Here is a 24,346-nt window from a genome sequence, read left to right on the forward strand (position 1 = left end):
TGGAATCCTGAAATTATAAGCTGCATCTGAAAACAGTCCTCATGATCAAATGACAGTAGATGCTGTTTCCAGTTTTAATAAGATTTGTTTTAACAGTAGTTCAAAAGGAAGATCACTGACTCTTTGTAGTAATTAAAATTTTAAGAGCCCCTGCTAAAATCAGAAAAACCGCAACTGCAGTAGAGTTACTAATACAGGACACATAAATAATCTTCAAAGCATTGCAATTTTCATAGCTGTTGTGTAGTGAAAAACAACAACAAAAAATAAAAGAAACAGCCACGACACAAGTAAAAGTCAAACCCTATGAGCCAGCATGTGAGCAGTGTACCTGCATGTGGTATCCAAGTGCCAGGGGCTGATTCTTTCCTGTCTGTAGGGTCATTAGCATATTTTTTGGTGTTAGTGGTAGGACACTTACTGAAGCATGTAAAATGCTTTATCAAGCATACTCTTTTCATTGTCACAGTTGTTGATTTTTAGCAGCCCTTTGTTTTTAAATTATAAAATAAAGCCTTTTCAGTTGTAGTGTAGCCTTGTGGTTCTGTACCTTTGGGTAAAAAAAAAATGTAGCCCTGAATAGAAGGGGGACTTTTCCTGCTTGACTGGTTTTAGCCTCAGTTGGCCCAGTTGAATGGCTGGAATATTTTGGTGCAAGATCGTAGAGTGGAACCTTGTAATTAGGCATAGCTTAATTCAAATGAAAAGCCAAACCAGGTTTGATGCTACAGGAACGAGCTTCAGTCTTGCATTGCGCCCTCCTGTGTTTTGTAGTTTTGCTCTTTGGGCCTAAGTTACAAACTGGTTTACAATTGTTCTCCAAACCAAAATTGCGCAAATTCTGCTGTGGAAGAGAACTGCAAGCCATAGTTTGCTGACAGCCAGAGAGTGTGCAAGTCTGACGTTTGTGTATATAATGCCAAGCTGTGGCTTGACAATATTTCTGAAACATCCCAGAATGTGATTTGCCTTTATAATGTTGTGTCTATATTAATATCTAGAGTTTGGGTGCATTGGAGTCAGGCTGCAGCATCATTAGAAATGTATTGTGCTCAAACTAGCCAGTTGTTTATTACAATTGACAACTGGTTAAAGCTTAGGATTGGAATTCAATACTATCATGTTACAGATGATATTTTCACAGTTCCACTAATAGGGGATAATAAAATACAGCACCCACTTCCAGGAGCACTACAAATTAACCTCCTCACTCCAGTGTCACACTGCATCTTGCAGCATGGTGGCCGAGCCCTGCTATGCAGAGATGTTGCAGCAGACCAACAGATAAAGCAGTTGGAGAGGTAGGCTGGGTGTGATGTCATGGAGAGTCCTGTCTGCTTGCTCCATGAGCAGCCTTGTGACTCCAGTATTTTTGGAAAGTTGGCACAACTTGGATGTGTGTATGATGCATTGTGAGTATAATTAGTGCTGTTCATAGACCTGTAAGTAATGACACTTGGGTAAATTGAATTTATTTGACAGGTTATTAGACATATGGCTATTTTCTGTTTGTGTTCTGTTTGTGTTGGTGGATTCTGTTCTGCTAATGGATAATGGTACATTTTCTAAAATGTTACCCTGTTTATTCTCTTCCTTACTTGGCAAAGTTTGTTGAATGCCATCAGGCTGCTAAAGGCTTTCTAGACATACTGTCTATTACTGTCATATATTCATATCACCAATATACCTATAGCCATTTGTTTAAAATAAAAGAATAGTCTAAAGGAATTAATTAATGGAGGGGGAGATGGCATTTTGGCTAAAGCGCTTAAATTTTGTTTTGTGTGGGTACTGTGCTTCCAGGAGCATTTTTTATTATTTATTTAAAACATTTCTATCCCATACTGTTACCCTAAGCAAGCAGTCTCCACTCTAGTAGGGGGAATTAGCTGGAGACAGAGCGAGAGGGGGGTAGCTCTGATATTCACTAAATCTCTGGAGAATCTCTGATATTCACTAAAAGTTAACAGCTTTAAACCACTCCCTGGCAGCAATATGAGCAAGATCTTACACACACTGATAGTTATGGTCCAGACTACAGACTCTGGGTGAACACTCTGCAGTGTAACCATCTGCCACAGCCCATGCCGAGTTGGTAATTCCAGTCTTCTCAGCCTATACTTCAGTTTAGCTTCTCTCCCTGCCGCAGTCAAACGCTGGCTGGTGGGGGGAGATGCTAAACTGAAGCCTAGGCTTACTTGTAGCGCACCCAGACTTCAGTTTAACATCCCTTCCCACAACAGTCAAAATTCGGTTGTGATGGGGATGCTAAACTGAAGTCTGGGTACACTGCAAGTGAACCTAGACTTCCATTTAGCATCTCCACCCCCACAGCTGGAGTTCGACTGCGGCAGGGAGAGAACCTAATCTGAAGTCTAGGCTCGCTTTCAGCGCACCCAGACTTCGGTTTAGCATCCCTCCCCACCGCAGTTGAACTCCACATTGAGTTCAACTGTGGTGGGGAAGCTAAAGTGAGATCCGCGCTGCCCGGCTTCTCTGGACTTTGGAGAGGCCCGGCGGCAGGGATCTGCCTGCATGTTGGCTCCAAAGGTCCAAATTTGGGGTCAGTCTGGATTTTGGATGTCCAGATACGAGATACTCACCCTGTACTGCAGTGCAGATACAATCCCTAAGAAATATAGTGCCTTGTCAAACTCAATATCAGTAAGGTTGCTTTTCTGCTTATATAGAAAGATGGCAGTCATCATCTTTGCCAGAGTTCTTCTGTTAATGAAAAACATTAAATAACAGACAGGCCTGTTTCTTATGCAATTAATTCATATTCATGCAATCAGTCAATTCCAATTGCCTGTTTTAGAAATGTCAGTGAATACATAATTTCTTGTGGAGAAGAGACAGACTGTGTTTCTCATTAAGCAAGCACCTACAGGAGAGAGAAGGTTTAACCAGCATGATCTCAGAGTCTGCCAGAGAGCTTTTAAAATTACCCATGTATGCCATAAGTTGACTGTGACTTTACAGCACTTTCCACCACTACAAGTCATTGATAGAAGATGCATAATGACTTGGATCCAGCCAACTGCAAATGGAACAGAGATTGAAGACGGGTTCTTCTCGCTCTGGGTAGGAGGGCATCTTCAGATTTATTTCCTTCTCTTGCTCAGGGAGGCAGGAACAAAAAACTAAACACTTCCTGTCTCCTGAGGGAAATAACCCCTCCCTCCTCCTTAGCTCCAGTTTTGTTTCCTGCCTTGTATAGGGAGAGCAACTTGCATAGCCCTCTGCTGTGTTTAGGGATTTTAGGAAACTTGCTTTAGCTTATTCTTCTTGTCTTCGTGCTAGTCCTTTGTGTCTCCCATGTCTAGTCTGTCATCCCGTCTTTTGTTTGGTGTTGCTCTCGCCCCCTATTTGCCTCACGCCTAGGCTAGGCAACTAATTTTTCCCGCCCAAACAAAATGGTGGAGACCCGCAAAAACGAGTATATCTCACCAGCAGATTTAGATCCAGGCTTGCTTGTGGCGACCACGTAAAGTCAAGACCAACCCTCTTGTACTTATGGAGGCGATTTGACTATGCGGGGAAAGGAGTCTGACACCAAAAGTAAGAAATCTGGCTTGACTAAATCAAAAGATGCCAGAAAGAAAGAAAAGAAAGAAAGAAAGAAAGAAAGAAAGAAAGAAAGAAAGAAAGAAAGAAAGAAAGAAAGAAAGAAAGAAAGAAAGAAAGAAAGAAAGAAAAAGGGACCTTCTGATGGTCCAAAGCCTAGCAGCCCAAAACGTAGCGAGTGGCCCACAAAGCAGTGCCGTGGCTTCTAGCCCCACTTTTAAAATCAGGTGACGCGGCTGCTAGCCTTACACCCTTGTGCCTTGGGTCCGCAGGCGGCGAGGTTGCTACAAAGATGATTGGCGTGCCTGCATTTTTAAAATCAGGTGGCGTGGCAGGCGACGAGGCTGCTACAAAGACAACAGGCGTGGCTCCTAGCCTTACACCCTTGTGCCTTGGGTCCGCAGGCTGCGAGGCTGCTACAAAGACAATCTACGCGGCTGCTAGCCTTACACCTCTTGCACCTTGGGCCTCTTCCAATACTTCCAAGGTGGAACTTGTCTTTCTAAGGGCACGTGAGGCCTCTGCAATGGCGATTAACGCCTCCATCACCTCCGCCCTTATTTCCAGAGCCGCCTTAGTGCAGACACACGTGTTGGGTCAGCTTATTCAGAGGATAGCATTAGGGCTTTAGAAGGAGTCCCTAGGGTACTAAGAAGGGTTCCCTTCCTGGAAGACTCTACTCTTGACACCGTGTCCTTCTCGGCACAGGCATTGGCCACACAATCTGTAGCCAGGAAGGCCTTATGGCTTCGCCCATGGCAAGCCGACCCACGATCCAAAGCTGAGCTTCGGGATTTCCCTGCCAAGGCAGCAAGCTCTTTGGGGATCAGCTGGATTCCATACTCATGGAATCTAAGAAGAAGAAGAAGTCCTTGCCCAGAAGCGTGTGCAGGGAGCACGAGGGTTACTCCTCTCATTCATTTCGCTCCTTCCACTCTCTCCCCCGATTCCGCTATGACCAAAGAAGGGGTCAATAAGTGCTTTCCGGAGGATCCTTTCGCAGGGGAGGCCGCTTTTCTAGAACATCACGCTACTCACAGTTTCAGACAGATCGATGCGCCAGCAGCTCCTGCCCAGCGAAGCAGTGATGCTACCGCAACTCCAGTGTGAGGACGGTTGAGCCTCTTCTCCACCTGTTGGACAGCTGCCCAAGCAGACCACTGGGGATTTCAGATAGTCAATCAAGGATATCTAATAGAATTCTCCCATACCCCTCCAGATGGCCTCATCCTCCCTCCCTGACCTCTCAAAAGAGACAAGCCTCTTCGCACTGCCATTGCAGTGCAAACATCTTATGGGCAGTCAGGCTATTGAACACATCATTCCATCTCAACATTTCTTAGGTGTATACTCCGTGCCTTCCGTGGTCCCCAAGAGGAACGGGGGGCTGGCGCGCCATTCCAGATCTGAAGTTCTTGTGACGATGGTGGCTCTAATTCGCTAACAGGACATACTTATATGTGTCCTATCCCAGGATCAGAGCTACTCACATACACAGCTAGTTCTGCGACTGCGGGAAGATCACAGGTTCTCAATCAACCGGGACAAAAGGTATCTGGAGCCCTCTCAAAGGCTTCTCCACCTGGGAGTCCCAATAGATACAACCAAATCTCCCTCATCCTAGCCAAACTTTCTACCATAACCAGACAGACTTGAAGGGCTCCGGCTGTTTGGCTCATGGCCCTTGCCTGGCCACCGGGTCTTATCTCCTGCATTCTGGCAGTTCCTGGGCCAGGTTCCATGCGCGATCTCTGCAGTGGTTCCTTCGACAAAGCCTCAGTTGATGGACCACAATGGCCTTCAGTGCTTATACGTCTCTCCAAGTCAGTTATTCACCGACACAAGCATTATTGGGCTGGGGAACAGCTTCCTGGACCAGCCGGCACAGGGATTATGGAGACTAGCGGAGAAAAGTCTAAACATCAATGCCCTCGAGATCAGGCCATTCTAAATCACTCTGGGCCTCAAATCTCAGGCAATCACCTACTCATCAGGATGGTCAACGTGTCAGCAAAGCCTCATGTGAACAAGCAGGGTGGGTCTCGCTCGTCCTCCCTTCGCAAGGAGGCAAAGCTAGTCCTCACCTATGCGGAGAACCATATGGTCTCCATCATGGCAGAGCATATACAGGGAACCCTGAACCTGCAAGCGGACTGACTAAGCCATCAACATCTGGACAAGGCAGAATGGGAACTGAATCAGGAAGTCTTCCTTCAGTTAACCCAAACTCCCTGTACCCTTCTAGTGGACCTGCTCGCCTCGTCCCTCAGTCATCAACTCCCGAGGTTCTTTTCCTGCTACCAACAGCATGACGTGGAAAAGACAGATGCATTCCTGACACCTTGGCCTCCGGGACCTGTTTACGCATTCTCTCCGCTTCCTCTGATTCCAAGGTTCTCCGTCGCATTCGCCTCCTTAAAGCCACAGTCTTACTAATCACTCCGGGCTGGCCAAAAATGGCCATGGTACCCAGCCTTCCACGAAATGCCCTTTAGGAAGCCCTGGCGGCTTCCGGTCAGGCAGGACCTGCTGCTCCAGGAGCCCATACAGACCCAGTGTGGTACAAGTTGACCACTTGGTCATTTAGAGGCGAGGGTTGTTAGCGCTCGGGTATGATTCCGACATCACAGACACCATTCTGGCATCACGACGTCCTTCCACTCACCGCATTTATAACGTCATCTGGAAGGTATATGGTTCCTGGTGACGGAGCAGGTTGATAGGTCCACTCAAACCAAAGTTGGGTAACATTCTGTCTTTTCTCCAGGAGGACCGACGACTGGGCCTAAAAGCCCGTAACCATGCATAGACAGCTGGTGGCCATTGTTACTCTGGTTCCTCTTGTTTTGGGATACCCTCTACCAAAACACCCTCATATAAAGGCATTTCTAAGAGGAGTTGTGGCCACTTCCCCAGCAGTGGTTCATAGGTTTCCCCCTGGAAACTTCATATCGTTTTTTCAGCTCTCACGAGATCACCATTTGAAACTCTTTGTACAGTAGACCTCAGGTGCTCAGGATGAAGGTCCTATTCTTAAAAGCTATAACCTCAACATGCAGAGTCTCAGGATTAGGAGCATTATCCATCAGGCCCAACTGATGCGAGTTCCATAGGGACAAAGTGGTCCTCTGACTGGGACCCTACAGTCATCACAGAGGTGAATTCCCGCTTTCTCGGGGACAGGAAATCAGGCTGCCATCCTTTCTCCAGACCCAAGGTGAGCACGGGAAAGAGACTGGCACTCTTTAGACCTCAGAAGGGACCTGCGTATATATATTAAGCGACCTCAGATCTGCGGAGTGGCAGACTCTTTATCACACTCACGGATCCCAATAGGGGAAAAGCCATTTCCAGAGCTTCCATCAGCTACAATATCAAAACACTGCATAGCACAGGATTACAAACCCAGCAGCTTACTGGTTCCGTCAGGAACCACGGCTCACTCCATTAGAAGCACAGCCACCTCAGATGTATTCAACCATCATGTATCAGTCGTGAATATATGTTGTGCAGCTACTTGGTCGTCCCTTTTCGACGTTGGTGCGCCACTTCTTGATCGACCTCCTTTTGTCTGCAGACACTTCATTTGGAAGAAAAGTGCTGCACAGTATGGAGGGAGTAACTAGACCCACCCGGGCATGGGACAGAGCTCTTGTAAGTCCCAATCTGAAGATGCCCTCCTACCCAGAGCAAGAATGAGCCTTGGACTACTTATTGTGAAGGCTCCTTCTGCTCTGGGGTATGGAGGGCATCTTCCCCTCCCTACAATTAATTGCAGCAGCCAAATTTAAAATAAATAAAAATAAATCAAGCTTTATTGATCTAAAAGTCATCTACAGCAGACTACACAGTATTCAAAAAGGATGAGGCAATGACATGTCTCCCATTCCTTCTTTGACTCTTACAACTAAGTTCTTGCTCTAACTTATAGTCCTCTAGATGTTGTCATGCATGTTTGAATAAACTCCCGTTATTGCACATTTAGGGTCTTCTGGTTGGACCTGTGGAATTTTCTGTTTTTTGCCTTCCTGTCTTTATTAGTTTTCACAGCTCAGAAACTACTGGTGCTAAGGAGGAGGGAGGGGTTATTTCCCTCAGGAGACAGGAAGTGTTCAGTTTTTTGTTCCTGCCTCCCTGAGCAAGAGAAGAAAATAACCCAATCTGAAGATGCCCTCCGTACCCCAGAGCAGAAGGATCCTTCACGGTAAGTAGTCCAAGGCTTGTTTTCTCCTTTTCCCTTCCCTCAGCAGCCTGCTTTCCCCCTCCAGTTGCTCCTGAGGGTTGGGGACTCCTGGGAATGGTGTAGGATGTTCTTCAGAGGGCTGCTGTGGGAAGGGTAAATCAGCAGCAGTTGCCTCTCCACTTTTGCTCCACTTGCATATAATTAGGAGATGGGGATTTCTGTCATTTCCTATTAGCCCCTTGTCCATCATCTCCTGCCAGTCTCAAGAATTCCTTAACTCTCCAGGAGCAACTTTGATGAGGGGAGGGTGAAACGCAGTGATGTGGAAAGGGAAAGTGAGTGACGGTCCCTTTTGTGAACTCTACTGTGTTTAGTAGAGGCTATGTTTTGTAGAGGCTACTGAGGCTATCGTATTTTGGTCACGTCATGAGACGACAAGAGTCACTAGAAAAGACAGTCATGCTAGGAAAAGTTGAGGGCAGCAGGAAAAGAGGAAGACCCAACAAGAGATGGATTGACTCAATAAAGGAAGCCACAGCCTTCAATTTGCAAGATCTGAGCAAGGCTGTCAAAGTCGGAAGTGACTTGACGGCACTTCACACACACACACACACACACACACACACACACACACACACACACACACACTGTGTTTAGTGCATTGGATCCAAGCCAGTGCTTTTACTCCAACCTAGGTAGTGCAATCTGTCTTTTTGGACTCTGTGGTCAATTGGCAATACCTAGGGACTAAACATGCACACCTTTCTTACTGAACTTTATTACCCTGCAATCATAGCTGCCAAATAAGAGTGGCTTGGACTAGAATAATCCTAAACTAGTGATGGCGAACCTTTTAGAGACAGAGCGCCCAAACTGCAACCCAAAACCCACTTATTTATCGCCAAGTGCCAATACGGCAATTTAACCTGAATACTGAGGTTTTAGTTTAGAAAAAACAACTCATCCATTCACATATTTTGCATTAAAAGAAAAACACAATAACAGAGCTTTCAATGATACAAACAACTTTTTATTGAAAGGTAAAAGTTTGCATTTGGCACGCATCTCTCCAGGACTCGTCCTCTGCTCAGCCACCGGACATTATTGTACATAAGTAAACAATTATACTGTGCCTGAACCTCAAGAAGTGCTTGAAACTGTCGACAATTCAGAGCACGAGCCATGATGTAATTCACCATTTTTGTGACATCTTTGAGGACATCGTCAAATTTTTTGAACAATTAATGTGATTTTTGCTGTTGTGTGCATGCTGATAATTTGTCTACCCTTGGCTCATACTTTGTAAGTTTGAGAGCAACACATGCAGCACTCAGGTCATCTGTTAGCCTGTTTCTGGTGTCAGATTTGATATAATTCAAAGCTGAAAACAGCTGCTCACAAGCATAAGATGATCCAAACAAAGTAAGGAAAGCAATCTCAAGTGCTTTCATTGACTTAAAATTATTTGGCAGAGAATTCCACACTTTAAGGATTTCATTTTCAGAACTAACTGTGCTGTCCCTTGGCATCCCTTCTATCTTCTCAAGTGTTTCACACAGGTCATAGAATTTATTTTTCCAGATAGAGCTTTCTTGAAATTCTATTAGCTCCATTTCCAGTTTTTCTAAATCTAACCAGTGTAGGCAGGAAAGATCAAGTTCTTCAAATTTGGCTTTATCTGGAGAAGTAAGAAAACACAGGGTTGTCTCCATCTTACGGAACTGTAAAAATCTGTTACTAAAATTCACCTTTACAGTTGCTACAATGCTAGAAAATTCCTTGTAGATTTCCTGATGGCTTGTAGGATTGTCTGCAAATGTTGTAGAATTTTCTAAATGCTTTTTTAGACGGATGGGGCCCCAGACAAACTGAAGACGGACTGGCCCCCCGACAAACAGCTGAGCTGCCCTGCAGCTCAGCTGAGAGGGGGGGCCTGGCAAGGTGCTCGGCCACAGCCTCCCGGTCCAAACTGAAGACGGGCGGGGGGCCCGACAAACAGCTGAGCTGCGGCCTCAGCTGAGAGAGAGGGAGGGGCTTGCCCCAGGTGCAAGGAGAGGGAGGGTGCCAGCGCAGGCTTGGGGAGCATGGGCTTGGGGAGAAGGAGCACCGCCCTCAGCACCCTCACCACGGCAACACGGCACAGCCCTAGGCAGACACGACGGGTCCGCACGTGCCCACAGAGAGGGCTCGGTGTGTTGGCTGCAGCACGCGTGCCATAGGTTCGCCAACACGGTCCTAAACTGTGACCCATATAAGCATGGAGTAATCCAAAATCTTGCATATAGGAGATAAAATATTGTTATGGGTTGTTAAGATGGATTATTCCTTAACCCAATAAGTAGTGTATGATGACAAATCCTTAGATTTCACTGAACTCTAGCAACACACTAGCAATATCCCTGAGATGGGTTGCTGTCAGTATTGTCAATACAAGCACCTTGCATCCAAGTTTGGTCTTCAGGGTGGGGTGCTTCTACTTTCTTCCTCTTCTTGGACTTCTCAGGCTCTTTGATATTCTTCCTGCTTCTGTAAGAGAAAGTGACATTCTACATATAGTGCAAATACAGGCAGGGTGCAGTGTGAAATTGAAGTTAGGGAAATTATATGCAGAGAGGAGGGGAAAGGGGACAGATTTGCCCCTCCTGCCTGTTCTGTCAGCAGGGCTCTTCTTATGGAAAAGCCAGAAAGAGTGTATTTTACCCCCTTCCCTTCCTTGTTGTATCTCACCAACCTGCATGGCTGTTACTCCACATGGGTATCACCACCATGGGAATTAACTTTATGAGATTCAGAAATGGCTGCTGAGAAGTTCGGAAAGAACTGACAGATCAATTGATTTTATTCTTTTATTCTACAGTCTGCAAGCACATTTGTGGTGTCTGCTGCCACATTTGTGGTGTCTACAGTTATCTTTTATTCTACAGTCTGCAAGCACATTTGTGGTGTCTGCTGCAACCCAAAATAGAAGATTTGTCACTGTACCCTGAGTGCTTTCACAGGTCAGCCTTACCTCAAAGATCCCACCTCTCCCTGAGATGGAGAAGTGGTAGAGTCAGTAATGACCAGCAAGGCTGTCTCAAATTTTGGGCCTCTTACATAATGCCTATGTCCCTAGTGCTGATATTTCCCACATTTTTGATAAATCTAATTATCTGTTTTATAGTACATTACTCAGTTTTGGTAAACAACCTTATTCTAAGGATAGATGTATTCCTTCTATTAAGACTAGCTGTGCTGCTTTAAAACCTAGCGAAACACCAAGTGGTAAAAAAAAAACACCTTTAAGCTTTCTTCGTACCATTTTCTTAGGAATGCTTAGCTCTTGTAGGAAACAGGCCACAGAATCGCTGCATCCTGGTGTAGGTGATCTGCTTCTCCAATCAGTGGACAAATCCTAATAAACACTTATGTGAATTTTTGAACATCTTCGCTGAAATTAGTTTTGGATAGGAAGTATGGGGTATTGTATAAGAATACATTCTTTTCATTTAAGTAAGGAACATGGGAAGATGGTGTTTGTGATCAGTGGTAGTAAGTTCTAAAATAATGTAGCAAGTCATTATGACAATCAATTTTGGAAATCATATTGATGTTTTAGCAGTGATTCATCATAATGGCCTTTTTAATGATTTAGTGACTAGGTTTGAGTGAATTGAAAAAACATGTCAGTTTACAGTAAACTCTCAACTATTAAGTTGTTAATCTTCCTGTTTATTTTTCAAAATAGCATAGTTATATATCGTTTATCTTCATCTTTTCTCATAAACAATTATTCTAATCCTCACAGAGAGGAAGATTCGGAATGTGAGAGAGATAAAAAAATTTGGTACTATAGCACAAAAGTCCAGCTGGCGGAATTAATTGAATGCCTTGACAAAGATTACTGGGAAATTGAACTCTGCAAAACTCTGGAAGAAATGCATGACGAAATTTATCGGCATATGGATATAACAGAAGACCTTACCAATAAAGCACGGGGTAGCAACAAATCTTTCCTTGCTGCAACAAATGGTAAGAATCTGCTTAACTAAATCCTGAATTGCTAGTTACAACTTTGTATTGCCAAACACATCCTTTCTGATTTGAATTTCATTAATTCCTATCTCACCAAAGATGATTTTTTTGAAAGAAAGTCTGTACAAATAAGGAAGGCTTGGTTTTATGAATTAGATTTACACAGTGAAGTGACTATTCCCTGAAAGCTCCTTGTATAGTAACACTGGAATGTGTAAATTCTTCAGGCTTATTGGTTCTTGTAGGTTATCCGGGCTGTGTAACTGTGGTCTTGGTATTTTCTTTCCTGACGTTTCGCCAGCAGCTGTGGCAGGCATCTTCAGAGGAGTAACACTGAAGGACAGTGTCTCTCAGTGTCAAGTGTGTAGGAAGAGTAATATATAGTCAGAAAGGGGTTGGGAATCATTGTCCTGCAAAAAGTAACAAAGGTAATGTGCTAACCATTGTCCTGTAAGTATCAAGATAATGTGCTAATGAGGGTGTGGTATGTTAATATGGAACCATTGTATCCTTCTTCCACTGTTAACAGTCATGTTTGGTCACTCTTTGAACAGTTACAAGAATTTCTACATTATCTTTGACGAACATAGTATTTTCCTTCAGACATCATAGTTGAACCCTCCATTTCCTCTTCTTGGTATGGAGGTTTTACATCCAATTTCATCTATTTGACAGCTATTTCCTAGATCTTGTTTTAATCTCAGCAGGTGTTCATGAGGTTTCAGTTACATTCTCAGACTTGTTTGGGCTTTGTTCTGAACATAGTTTAAATGGGATATTTTTAACCCTCTAGTGGTAAGCTCAGTTCATCTTCATGGCCTTTTTGCAGTCCCACATGGGATCTGCGCATGCACAGGCCAGACTTCTAATTGGAAAACTTCTAAAATTAGGGAACAGGCTATGAAGTTCCTGATAGATTCAGGGCCCCAGAAAATAAAGTCTCCATCCACCATGTCGGTGCCTCCACTGCAGTCTCATAAGGTGAAAAGAGCTCCTTTGGGCTCAAAGAGAGCAGGTTCTGAACCTCCTGTGAAGCCACCAAGAAGAATTCCTCCTCTTTGAAACTCAAAGAAATTGGGCTCTAAACCTTCAAAAAGTGGGTTGTTGGGCCCATTGACTTTGAAGGCACCCTTGCCTCTGAAGCAGTCTTCGACTTTGACCCCTCAGGGTCAGAAGCTGTCTCCTCCTAAGGGAGTGGAGCCTGTGACCTAGGGCGCTGTTCCCCATACAACGCCAAGCAGGTCGGATACTTGCCTGAGCCTGAAATATCCATTGGCTCTTAGCATCGGTTCAATACCGGCCGTGCAAACCAAACAACCTCCTGTGCCAATGGAGTCTCCTATCTACAGCCTCCCATCACGTCCACTCAGGGAGAACATGAGTCCAGGTCACAACTTCGATCACCTCATTTGGAGGCTTGAGTCTTCCTCATAGTCTTGACGTCGGCATCAAGGTTGGGAGACGCCGACCATGGACAAGCCTAAGACTCGCTTACCATTGGAGACATTCTCGTTGTTGGAGGACAACGTTGTGGAGGTCCCACTGGGCCACTCCAGTGGCAAAGATGCCAATGAGGTTCAGTGTCAAGACTTGTGCCATGAGCTATCTCTGGATCTGGGCTACAATGCGGATCACAGCTCTCCACAATGAGGACTACATCCTCTGTGGGGCTGCTGCCAGGTGGACAACCGCCATTGGCAACAATGGCAGAAGGATTTGCCTTTGACTTCGACCATGGAGTCGGAGCGCCCACTTTCAACATCGAACATGGAGTTGAAGTGCCCACAACTGACCCTCAGCGCACAGTCTGAGTCAGAGGGGAGGTATTCTGAATGTGGATTTGCCTCCATTCCGTCTCCTGATGACATCTTGGGGGAACCATCTCCAATCCCCCACTGAGGACACAAAGTTATATTTGGAAATGCTTAATTGCCTGGCCAAGGCTTTTGGGCTCAAGGTTATCCCCTTGGACCTGGTGCCAGATGACCCCATTATGGGTGTCCTTTTTTCCACCAGTTTGGGCCCAGTATAGTTTTCCTGGGTTAAGGACATCCGTCAAATTGCTGATACCCTGTGGTCCATGCCTGCCTCTAATGTACCATCGGTCAAAAAGATCGAAAATCTTTACAAGATTAACCAGGGGGAGGCCCAATTCCTCTACCAACATCCTGTCCCAAACTCAGCTGTAACCAGAGTCCTTGCCAAAGCCCAGGGGACAAACCATTCTGCCCCTCTGGATAAAGAGGGCAGAAAGTTGGATGTCATGGGCAGAAAGATACATTCTGCTGGGGCACTGGGTTTAAGAGTGGCCAATTTTGCGGCACTTATGGGCTGCTATCAAATGTTTCTGTGGGATTGGGTTGCCCATCTTTTTGATTTCCTCCCTGAGGAGAAGGCCCAGGTGGGAAATGTCCTCATTACTGAAGGGTCAAAACTCAGTAAATACCAGATTTCTGCAGCCCACCATGTGGCAGATGCTGCCAACAGAATCGTGCTGCCAGTGTCGTACTGCGCAGGCACTTCTGGCTGCACTCCTCCACTCTGTCTGGAAATGCCAAGGCATCCGTTGAAGACAGGCCCTTCAACGGAAAGACATTGATTAATGATAAAACAGAGATGAGTGGCTAGATAATATCTGCAAGGACTGGGTTACTGCCAAGGCTGTTGGCATTACCCAGGCCACACCATCCATTTCCTACAAACAGAGATACCCCAAAAGACAACAGAGCTATCAGAACAGGTCTAACATTACCAGCCATACAGCTATCCTCAACAGGGGCAGAACAAGCCCTTTTACCCCCAGCAGCAGACTAAAAAGTACCAACCCAAACAAAGGGGAAGGAGAGGTGGTCAGCCCCTGACCACTCTTCTTACAACAAAAAGGCCTTGGCATGACTGACCAACCTTGTTATATCTGCTGGTGTTACTTTATTTGAAAGGCTGAGTGCGTTTTATGTTAATTGGTGCTCTATTTCTCATTATGACTGGGTTTTGTCCATCATTTAAAAACTTTTTGGAATTCTACACTGTTCCTCCGTGTGGTTCTCCTCTTCCCCCTCAGGGGACAGACCCACCTCAGTTGTGCGCTGAGGTGGAATCTCTCCTTGAAAAAGGTGCCATTGTGAAAGTGCCCGTCAGAAGTACAGCATGATTTTTATTCCCGCTACTTTCTGGTAGATAAGAAAGATGTTGGGAAACGGCCCATCCTTGACCCGAGGGCCTTGAATAATCACTTCAGAGCTCGCACCTTTCGGATGCTGTCCATTCCCAAAATCTTATCTCTCCTGCAGATGGGATCTTGGTTTGCAGTCCTTGACCTTAAGGATGCATATTTCCATATATCCATACCCACACTGTAGAAAATATTTAAGATTTTCATGCAATGGCCAGCACTACCAATATGCTGTGCTGCCCTTTGGCCTTTCCACTGTACCTGTGGTGTTCTCTAAATGCATATCAGAAGTGGTTGCCCATCTGACTGCACAAGGGTGCATGGTCTTTCCCTACCTTGACGACTGGCTGCTGGTGGGGGATTCTTTTACAGCTCTATCAGACCAGGTGGCTATGGTCCTGAAAACCCTTCAACATTTGGGCCTGATTGTGAACCATGCCAAGTCTAGGCTAACCCCCACTCAATCCATGGAGTTCCTTGGCTCTGTTTTGGATTCACGGGCAGGGAAGGCTTTCCTTCCACAATCTAGGGTAAAGTCCATCGCTCACCTTGTCACACTTTTTCTTGCCAGGAGTTAGGGTGCAAAAACTACTAGACCTGATGGCTTCCATCACAGCAGTGGTCCCATATGCCAAGCTGCACCTCAGACCACTGCAAAATTGGTTCATACAGAAATTTAAGATTAATGTGGACCCCCAGTAGCGCTTGTTGTCTATCCCTCACACTATACTTAGGTCCCTTCATTGGTGGCTGGATTAAGGCAACCTCTTGAAGGGTGTTAAGTTTGGAATCTCCTCACATGCTTAATAACTGTTTTCTGATACCTTCCTTGGGGGATGGGGGAGCTCACTGTCAAGAATTGTCAGACCAAATTGCAATGATTGATCTCAAACAAAAAGAAACTTGTATTCACATTTGTGGCTTGAAAGAGAACCCTGAAGGAACAGACCTAAAAGCTTTTCTAAAGGTACAGTTGGCAGAGTTTTTACTGGAAGATGAAGAAGTTGTGGAAGGAATGATTATGACAGCCTACAGGATCAACTCTGCTTTTGCAACCAAAAACAATGTGCCAAGGGACTGTTTAATTCAGCTTTTTTCTAGATCCTACCGTGATCTTATTTTAAACAAGCACTACCAAAATTCTCTTACAATTGAAGGCACAGCTATGAGAATGATGAAAGAGATTCCTGGAAGACTACTTAGAAAAAGAAAAGATTTTTCAGAGATTGTTGAAAGATTGAAACGCAATGAAATCCAATACAGATGGGAATTTCCACAAGGCATAAGCTAAAAGATTTAAAAATATAGATGTTGATCAATTTTTAAGAAGATATGATAAAGATCTCCACAAACCAACAAAACAACTTCCATCTAAAGATCTTCCTGAAGAGGATAAGGCGGCAGAAGCAAGTGGCGGGGTACATCCACCAGAAGAGGACTCCCAGTCAGACGGCAAAGAAGGCTGAACTTTTAAAAAAGGGATCTAAAGGGAACAATAGGAGGGTGGGAGGGGGCTGTAATAAAAATATGAGTATTAATTTTGGAAAATAAGAAAGGGGGTTTATCTAAGGATATTTCAATACTGGAACAATTAAAATTGGGGAAACTTTTTGCATCTTGTAATAAAAGAAGAAAAATTAATGGAATAGCAATGTATATTCCTTTGGCCTTGAAACCTAAGATTATATATAGTGATAATGAGGGGAGACTTTTGTTGATAGAAATTGTATGTGGTTTTCAAAAAAATATTGCTGGTTGGTATTTATGCGTCTAATATAAATCAAAAAATATTTTATAATAATATGGCATCAATTTTAGCTGAACATGCTAAAGAAAAAATGATTTGGATGGGGGATTTTAATGGGGTAAGGGACCCAAAGCTGGACAGATCTGCAAAGAAAAAAAAAGGGAAAGTCTGAAGGAAATTACCTGGTATTTTTAGTGACCTTGTAGATTAGTGGTCAATGTTTGATATTTGGAGATTGGTAAATGGTAATAAAAAGGGATATACGTATTTTTCATTTAGACATCTTACTTATTCGAGAATAGATATGCTATGGATTTCCAAAGGAATAATAAATCTATCAGATAATGTGGTTATTTTGCCCAAGGTATTGTCAGATCATAACGCTCTTTCAGTCAGGGTTAAATTAGGAGACAGAAGACACTGGCCTTGGTCAATTAATGAATCTTTATTAAAAAATAAAAAAGACAAATTAAAAAAAAAAAATATATATATATATATATATATATATATATATATATATATATATATATATATATATATATATATATATATATATACACACAAAAAATTTATGATAATGTAGATAAGGGAATAATTGATGAGGTAGTATGGGATGCCGGCAAGGCAGTAATCAGAGGACTCTTGATACAACAAAATTCAAGATGGTTTAAAGAAAAGGATGCACTAAAGGAAAAAATATTAGAAGAAATCAGACAAGGAGAAAGACAGTTAAGAAAAATACAAGATAAATTACTTAAACAGGAACAGATAAATAATTTTAAAAAGTTACAAGTCCAATATTAATTTTTAATAACTTCAGAAATTGAAAAAAAAAGTTTAACAGACAGAGATTCTTTGAACATGCTAATAAACCAAGTAAGCTTCTTGCTTGGCAGCTTAAACATAAAGAAAAAAGAGTACCAATATTGAAAATTTAAAAAGAGGGCAAATTATTAATGGATAAACAAAATATTATGGAAACCTTTGTAGATTATTATACAAATTTATATAGGAAAAATCCATTTCCAGAGAAGGAAATAGATGTCTATCTGAAACAATTTGATTGGGAAAAATTATCACAAGAAAATAGGGAGCTATTAGACTCCATGATAACTATGGAGGAACTAAATGATGTTATAGGTAAAAGTAAATTAAATAAATCTCCAGGTGCGGATGGATTTACAGCATCTTATTATAAAACTTTTAAGGAACAATTATCTCCACATTTATTAAAAGTAATGAATTCTTAATATTGTCAAAGGACAGAGTTCATTGGTTCTTGTAGGTTATCCGGGCTGTGTAACCGTGGTCTTGGTATTTTCTTTCCTGACGTTTCGCCAGCAGCTGTGGCAGGCATCTTCAGAGGAGTAACACTGAAGGACAGTGTCTCTCAGTGTCAAGTGTGTAGGAAGAGTAATATATAGTCAGAAAGGGGTTGGGTTGATCAAAAGTATCAAAGGTAATGTGCTAATGAATTCTTGCTTGCAGAATGGAGCCATCCCTCAAACCTGGAAACAGGCAAATATAGTATTAATACCAAAAGCATCTGTTAGAAGTAAAGAATTATAGACATATTTCATTACTGAATAATGATTATAAACTTTTTGTAGCTATCTTAGCATCTAGATTAAAAACGGTTTTAAATCAGGTTATACATGAAGATCAAGCTGGTTTTTTACCAGGTAGACTGATTAGCCAAAATGTTAGAACAGTGATAGATCTTTTGGAATATGCAGAAATAGTTAAAATCCCTGTAGCTATGATGTTGTTAGATGCAGAAAAAGCTTTTGATAATGTGAATTGGAATTTTATGAAGAAAATATTAGAGTATATGAGCTTGGGAGCAAATTTTAAGACAGCTATTGAAAAAATATATACATACCAATCAGCTAGTTTGCTGATTAATGGTACATTATCACCACACTTTGAAATCCAAAAGGGCACCAGACAGGGTTGCCCTATTTCACCTTTGTTATTTATCTTAGTGTTAGAAGTTTTATTGAAAAAGATTAGACAAACTCATGATATAATTGGATTCCAATTTGGGAGAAATCACTTCAAGATTAAAGCTTATGCAGATGATCTCGTTTGTTTTTTTGACTAACCCTATTTGTCAAATTGATAACTGGAATAAAACTGTAAAGGTTTATGGAAAGCTCGGAGGTTTTAAAATAAATAAAAATAAAACCAAAATATTGGTTAAAAATATGACTCTATCACAAAAGCAAGAATTATCCAAAAAAACAGGTTTTAATATTGAACACAAAATAAAATATTTGGGTATATGGTTAACGTCAAATAATCTTAATTTGTTTCAAAATAACTATAGCAAGTTATGGCAACAAATGGTCATAGATCTTTAAAATTGGCAAAAATTACCCTTATCATTATGGGGTAGAATTTCAGTGGTTAAAATGATGGTACTACCTAAGATGCTTTTTTTGCTTCAAAACTTACCAATTCTAAAAGGAGTACAAATATTTAAAAGTTGGAAGAAAGAAGTTTTAAATTTTTATGGGGTAAAGAAAGACATAGAATAGCATATAATAATTTAATTGAATTAAGAGAGACTGGAGGATTGGGGTTACCAGATTTAAGAATGTATTATGAAGCATCTTGTTTTGTGTGGTTAAAAAATTGGATCTTTTTAGAGAATCCTAAACTATTGGAAATCGAAAGATTTAATTTACGTTTTGGATGGCATGCATATTTATGGTATGAAAAAGATAAAGTGAACAGAGAATTTTATTCTCATATTATTAGATTTGGTTTATTCCAAATCTGGAAAAAATATAAAAGGTTTGTGGAAAATAAATCCCCAGGATGGGTCAATCCAGTAGAAGCTTTTATGAAGAGAGGTATACAATTAAACTTGGATATGGATATTTATAGAGAAATTATGGATTGTAAGGAAGGGGAATGGTTTTTAAAGAATAGAGAAGAACTTAAAATTAAAGATTGGTTTATGTATTATAAATTAAAAGATATATTTAATAAAGATAAGTTGATGGGATTTAGTAAAAATAAATCTAAATTAGAAATTATATTAAGTAAGGGAAATAAAGGATTGATAGGAAAAATATATAAATTATTAATTGAATTAAACTTGAAACAAGAAAGAATTAAACCAGTGATGGTAAAGTGGATGCAGGAACTAGGATATAATATTGATTTGGAAATTTGGGAAAATCTCTGGAAAAAAGAGTATACATTTACAATCACTAATGAAATTAGAGAGAATTTATATAAAATGTTTTATAGATGGTATATAACTCCTGTGATGATAAGCAAAATGAAAAATGGAGAACCAGACCTATGTTGGAAATGCGGAATTGAAAAGGGAACCTTTATGCATGCCTGGTGGTTGTGTAAAAAAAAGAAAAGTTTTTGGAGAAAAGTTCTGAAAGAAACCAATAATTTGATTAATATTAAAGTAAAAAAAAGATCCGGCTTTTTGTTTATTGGGGATTCCTCAAAGTAAAATGGATAAATGTGATAGAGTAATAATGCCAATATAGCTTTGCAGCAGCAAAAATCTTAATAGCTAAAACCTGGAAGCAAATAAATAAACCTTCAATTATTGACTGGCGAGAGAAACTATGGATGTATATGCGGATGGCCAAGTTAACAGATTTCCTACATGGAAAAGATATGGAAGAATTTAAAATAACATGGGCGAAGGTCGTCGCATATTGGGACAAACTGGCAAAAATGAATGTTACTGTTTTCATTAATGAGTTATAGAGATATACGTTTATATCTTTATATTACTGTTATGAATAACTTCATAAACTGTTAAGACACTTCTCCGGAAGTCTGGTGATGGGTCACTGTTTTAGGTGGGTAATGGATTTTAAGGGTACTTTAAAATGTGTAATCTTTTAGTATACTATGTAGTTAAAATATTTTGTATGTACTCTTTTGTTTTGTTTTTTTCTTCTCTGTTTTGTATTATTTGTTTTGTTTTATATTATAAAAATAAAAAATTATATATATAAAAAAGAATTGTCAGTAAAAGGGAGGTGGTCACGTGCTGAATCACGTCTGCACATTAACATGTTGGAGCTTAGAGCGGTCAAATATGCTCTCGCTTTTTTTTCAGAGCTTCTCATTGACTCCAGCGTTATGGTGGCCACCGACAACACTGCCACAACATACTACCTCTGCAAGCAGGGGGGCACGGGGTCCCTGGCACTATGCCAGGAGGCTACAGAGGTCTGGGAGTGGGCAATTGCCCACGGAGTTTCCATCATGGGTATCCACTTTGCAGGCATATCCAACGTGGCTGCAAATGCCATAAGCCGGGGCACCTCCCTACAACACGGGTGGGCCATACAGGGCATATACATCCTATCCATTTTTTGAGCAACATCTCAATACAAAGTGCTTGACTATCTGCTCCAGGGCTGCAGCAGATGCCAAATCAATAGGGGATGCATTTCAGGTCCAGTGGAGAAGCAGCTTCATGTATGCTTTCCCCCCATTCCCTCTTCTGGGAAGGACAATAGCAAAGATCCAACAAGATCGGGGCCCAGTCACCTTGATCGCTCCTTACTGGCCCAACCGACCATGGTTTCCCCTTCTGTGGAAACTGGCCAGGGGATTGTTCCACCACTTCCCTCCACAGGAGGAACTTCTGCTAGTGGACAGCGTTCATCATCATGATGTGCCCTTTCTCCATCTGACCCCATGGCTCATCCTGCCATGAACCAGTGGTCGGACAGGGTTGTAGATGTCTTTTTAACATCCAGAAAACCTGCCCCGAGGCAGTCCTACAATTCTAAATTGACTAGGTTTTCTCACTGGGCGGCTGACAAGGGTATCTGGAGGGAAAGTTGCTCCCTTTCAAATATATTTGATTATTTACTTTCCCTAAAAGATTCTGGCCTCTCCAATGTATCTATTAAGGTACATCTCACCACCATCTCATCTTTCTACATGGGCATCAATTCAGGCTCTCTGTTCACCCCCACTGTAAATGGTTCCTTAAGGGTTTAAATAATATCTAATATCTACCCTTCATTGTAGCCACCTGTAGCTCAATGGAGCCTGTCTCTAGTCCTGGAACAACTCAGAAACCGTTTGAGCCCATGGCCACTCGCCCTCTGGACGTATTGTCCTATAAGACGGCCTTCTTGGTGGCCATTACATCGGCCTGACGAGTGGGCGATTTGAGGGCACTCTGACATAACACACATGTTACTAAGTTCCATCATGATTGGGTGGTCCTTGAGGCCCAATCTACAGCATGTCTCTAAGTGGTCTCAAAGTTTCATTTAACATAAGATATTCTTCAGTGATCAGCCTCACACCCACCTCTGCAGTAAGTGAGTGTGTAGGACTGCAAGAGGCCACGAAGATGAAAGCAGTGTTCCTTACCTGTAACTGTTGTTCATCGAGTGGTCCTCTTTGCAGGCACACATCCCTCCCTCCTTCCCTGCTGTGGACTGACTCACTGCCTTGTGGGTCTTTCTCTGCGGCGGCAGAAGGAGAATTGAGGGAAGGATGCTCCACCGCCCCTCCGTCAGTTGTCCAAAAGGGCGGGAAAGACTGTTGGCGGAGAGGGGAGCAATCCTTGTTGTTGGGCTAATTTTAGAAGCTTTCAAATTAGAAGTCCGCGGCTGGCCTGTGCATGCGCAGTTTCATGTGTGCCTGCAAGGAAGACCACTCAATGAACAACAGTTACAGGTAAGCAACACTGTTCTTCTTGAACTGCACACATTTCAAGCCCTCTGACTATTTTTGAGTTATGCAGCCCAGTAGTCAAAATATTACCAACATCTATCTTATTTTCTTTTTTCCTATTTTTTTCTATTCCTTCCAGACATCTTTTGACTTGGCTTCTTCAGTTTCTAAATACAGCATCAATCTTTGGAATAAATACTCCATTGTTTGTTCGGAATCAGTTTGCTTAATGTTTTATAAATTAAAGTGATCTTTACAATTTCCATTGTTTTATGGAAGAAATGGGAGGGAGAGACCATCTGACCATGTTTTACAGTACTTGTTGCCTCTCTTTGAAGAGACTTAGTGATCCTGTATTTTTCAAAGCTCTTATCGCCAACCAAATTGATTTCTGGTCTTGTAGCTTTAAAAACACTGCAGCAATCGAATTGAGAGCAGAATGGGTGAGACTAACCATATCCCCTTTTAGAGAGCCTTGAATGTTGTTTGCTATAAACTTGCAACTCACTTTTATTAAATCTGTGTCCATTTGTAGCCAGATTCATATTAGAGACACCAATTTGTAGAACTATTTAGGCACTGTACACACATACTATCAAGCCTTCAAATTATTCTATACAATTGCTACTTATTTATTCATTTTCTCTAACATAACTTACTAGCATTTGATATTGATTTTTGTTTTGAACAAGGGTATACTGTTAACACTCACAGCTTAAAGATGGGAGGTACCATGAAACCAGTGCAGTTCAAATCTCACTTGTACTTTGACAGCACAATCCTATACAGAGTTACTCTAGTCTAAGCCCGTTGAAATGAATGAGCTTAGACTGGAGTAACTCTCCTTAGGATTGTGCTGTGAATTTTGCACTCAGTTGCTTTATTACACAGATTGTATAATGGGTCAGTGGCACAGGGTGATGTTTCAGGAAGGGGAGAGGAGCCAAGCTCTGTTACACCCCACAGTGCTTGCTGCCTGGTTCTTCATGCTCTGATCTTCAGCTTTTAAAGCTTGCATTAGTGTCTGAGATTTTATTTTTTTACTTTAGAAGAAATTCTGGATGCAATCAGAATCAGAAAAGGAGAAATACTGGAGGACAAAAGCTCAACCCCTGATGAATCGGAAATTGAAAAGGCCAGTATTGAGAATAAAGACAACACAGATACAGATACCATCAAAGAAGAACTTTCAAAGCAGCAACTAGATGTAAACAAAGATACACTACCAGAAGAAAGTTCTGAGAAAGGAAGAAAGGAAGGTAATGACAAATAATTCAATCAATGTATGTGTTGCAGTGCTATTCATTCCATGTCTTTTTAAGTGTTTTACACTTTATAATCTGTTAACATTGTGGAATTTTAAAATAGAACTTTATTAAACTTAATTAAGATCCCATAATAAATTAGTAGAAATATACATTAACAGAAATATTCCAAATAACATTAGACTGAGATCTTTATACTCCAGTTAATTACATCAGTTGAGCAACTCCTGGGAAAAAAAAAGGTTTGCAAAACTCTATTCCATCCTTCTTTCTTTTTAAGAATGTCAGTTGGATTATCAAAAAGGTTTCTTTACATTTCATGGGATATTATCTGACTTCCAGTATCTCACGAAGGTAATTCTAGCACCTGTTATCATACGAGAGATCATAGTTTGAAATTTGTTTGGAAACATGGGTATATACAGTATTTTTCGCTCCATAAGATTCACCTGACCATAAGAAGCACCTAGTTTTTAGAGGAGAAAAACAAGGAAAAAAATATTTTTTAAAGACCTGGTGGGGGGTCTTGAAACTCCTCAGCGCTGCCATCCCAGGCAGCACAGAGCACTTTCAAGACCCCCCGCCTGGCTTCCAGGGAGTCCCTGGAACCCCGGTGGGGGTCTTTAAACTCTTCTGCGCTGCCTGGGATGGCAGCGTGGAGAACTTTCAAGACCCCCCGCCCGGCTATCCCTGGAAGCCGGGCGGGGGGGTAT

At 42.0% G+C, this 24,346-nt stretch overlaps 1 protein-coding gene across 1 annotated transcript in view; it reads left to right on the forward strand.

Annotated features, from left to right (window-relative positions):
- The window catches only part of BPTF (bromodomain PHD finger transcription factor), a 128,628-nt gene that overhangs the window by 20,779 nt on the left and 83,503 nt on the right, over positions 1 to 24,346 (forward strand). The window contains exons 3-4 of the mRNA XM_056866895.1: positions 11,538 to 11,761; positions 23,418 to 23,627. Of these exons, the coding sequence (XP_056722873.1) occupies positions 11,538 to 11,761; positions 23,418 to 23,627 (434 nt within the window). The remainder of the gene's footprint in view (positions 1 to 11,537; positions 11,762 to 23,417; positions 23,628 to 24,346) is intronic.

The sequence above is a fragment of the Euleptes europaea genome, chromosome 1 (assembly GCF_029931775.1).
Source record: "Euleptes europaea isolate rEulEur1 chromosome 1, rEulEur1.hap1, whole genome shotgun sequence".
NCBI lineage: Eukaryota > Metazoa > Chordata > Lepidosauria > Squamata > Sphaerodactylidae > Euleptes > Euleptes europaea.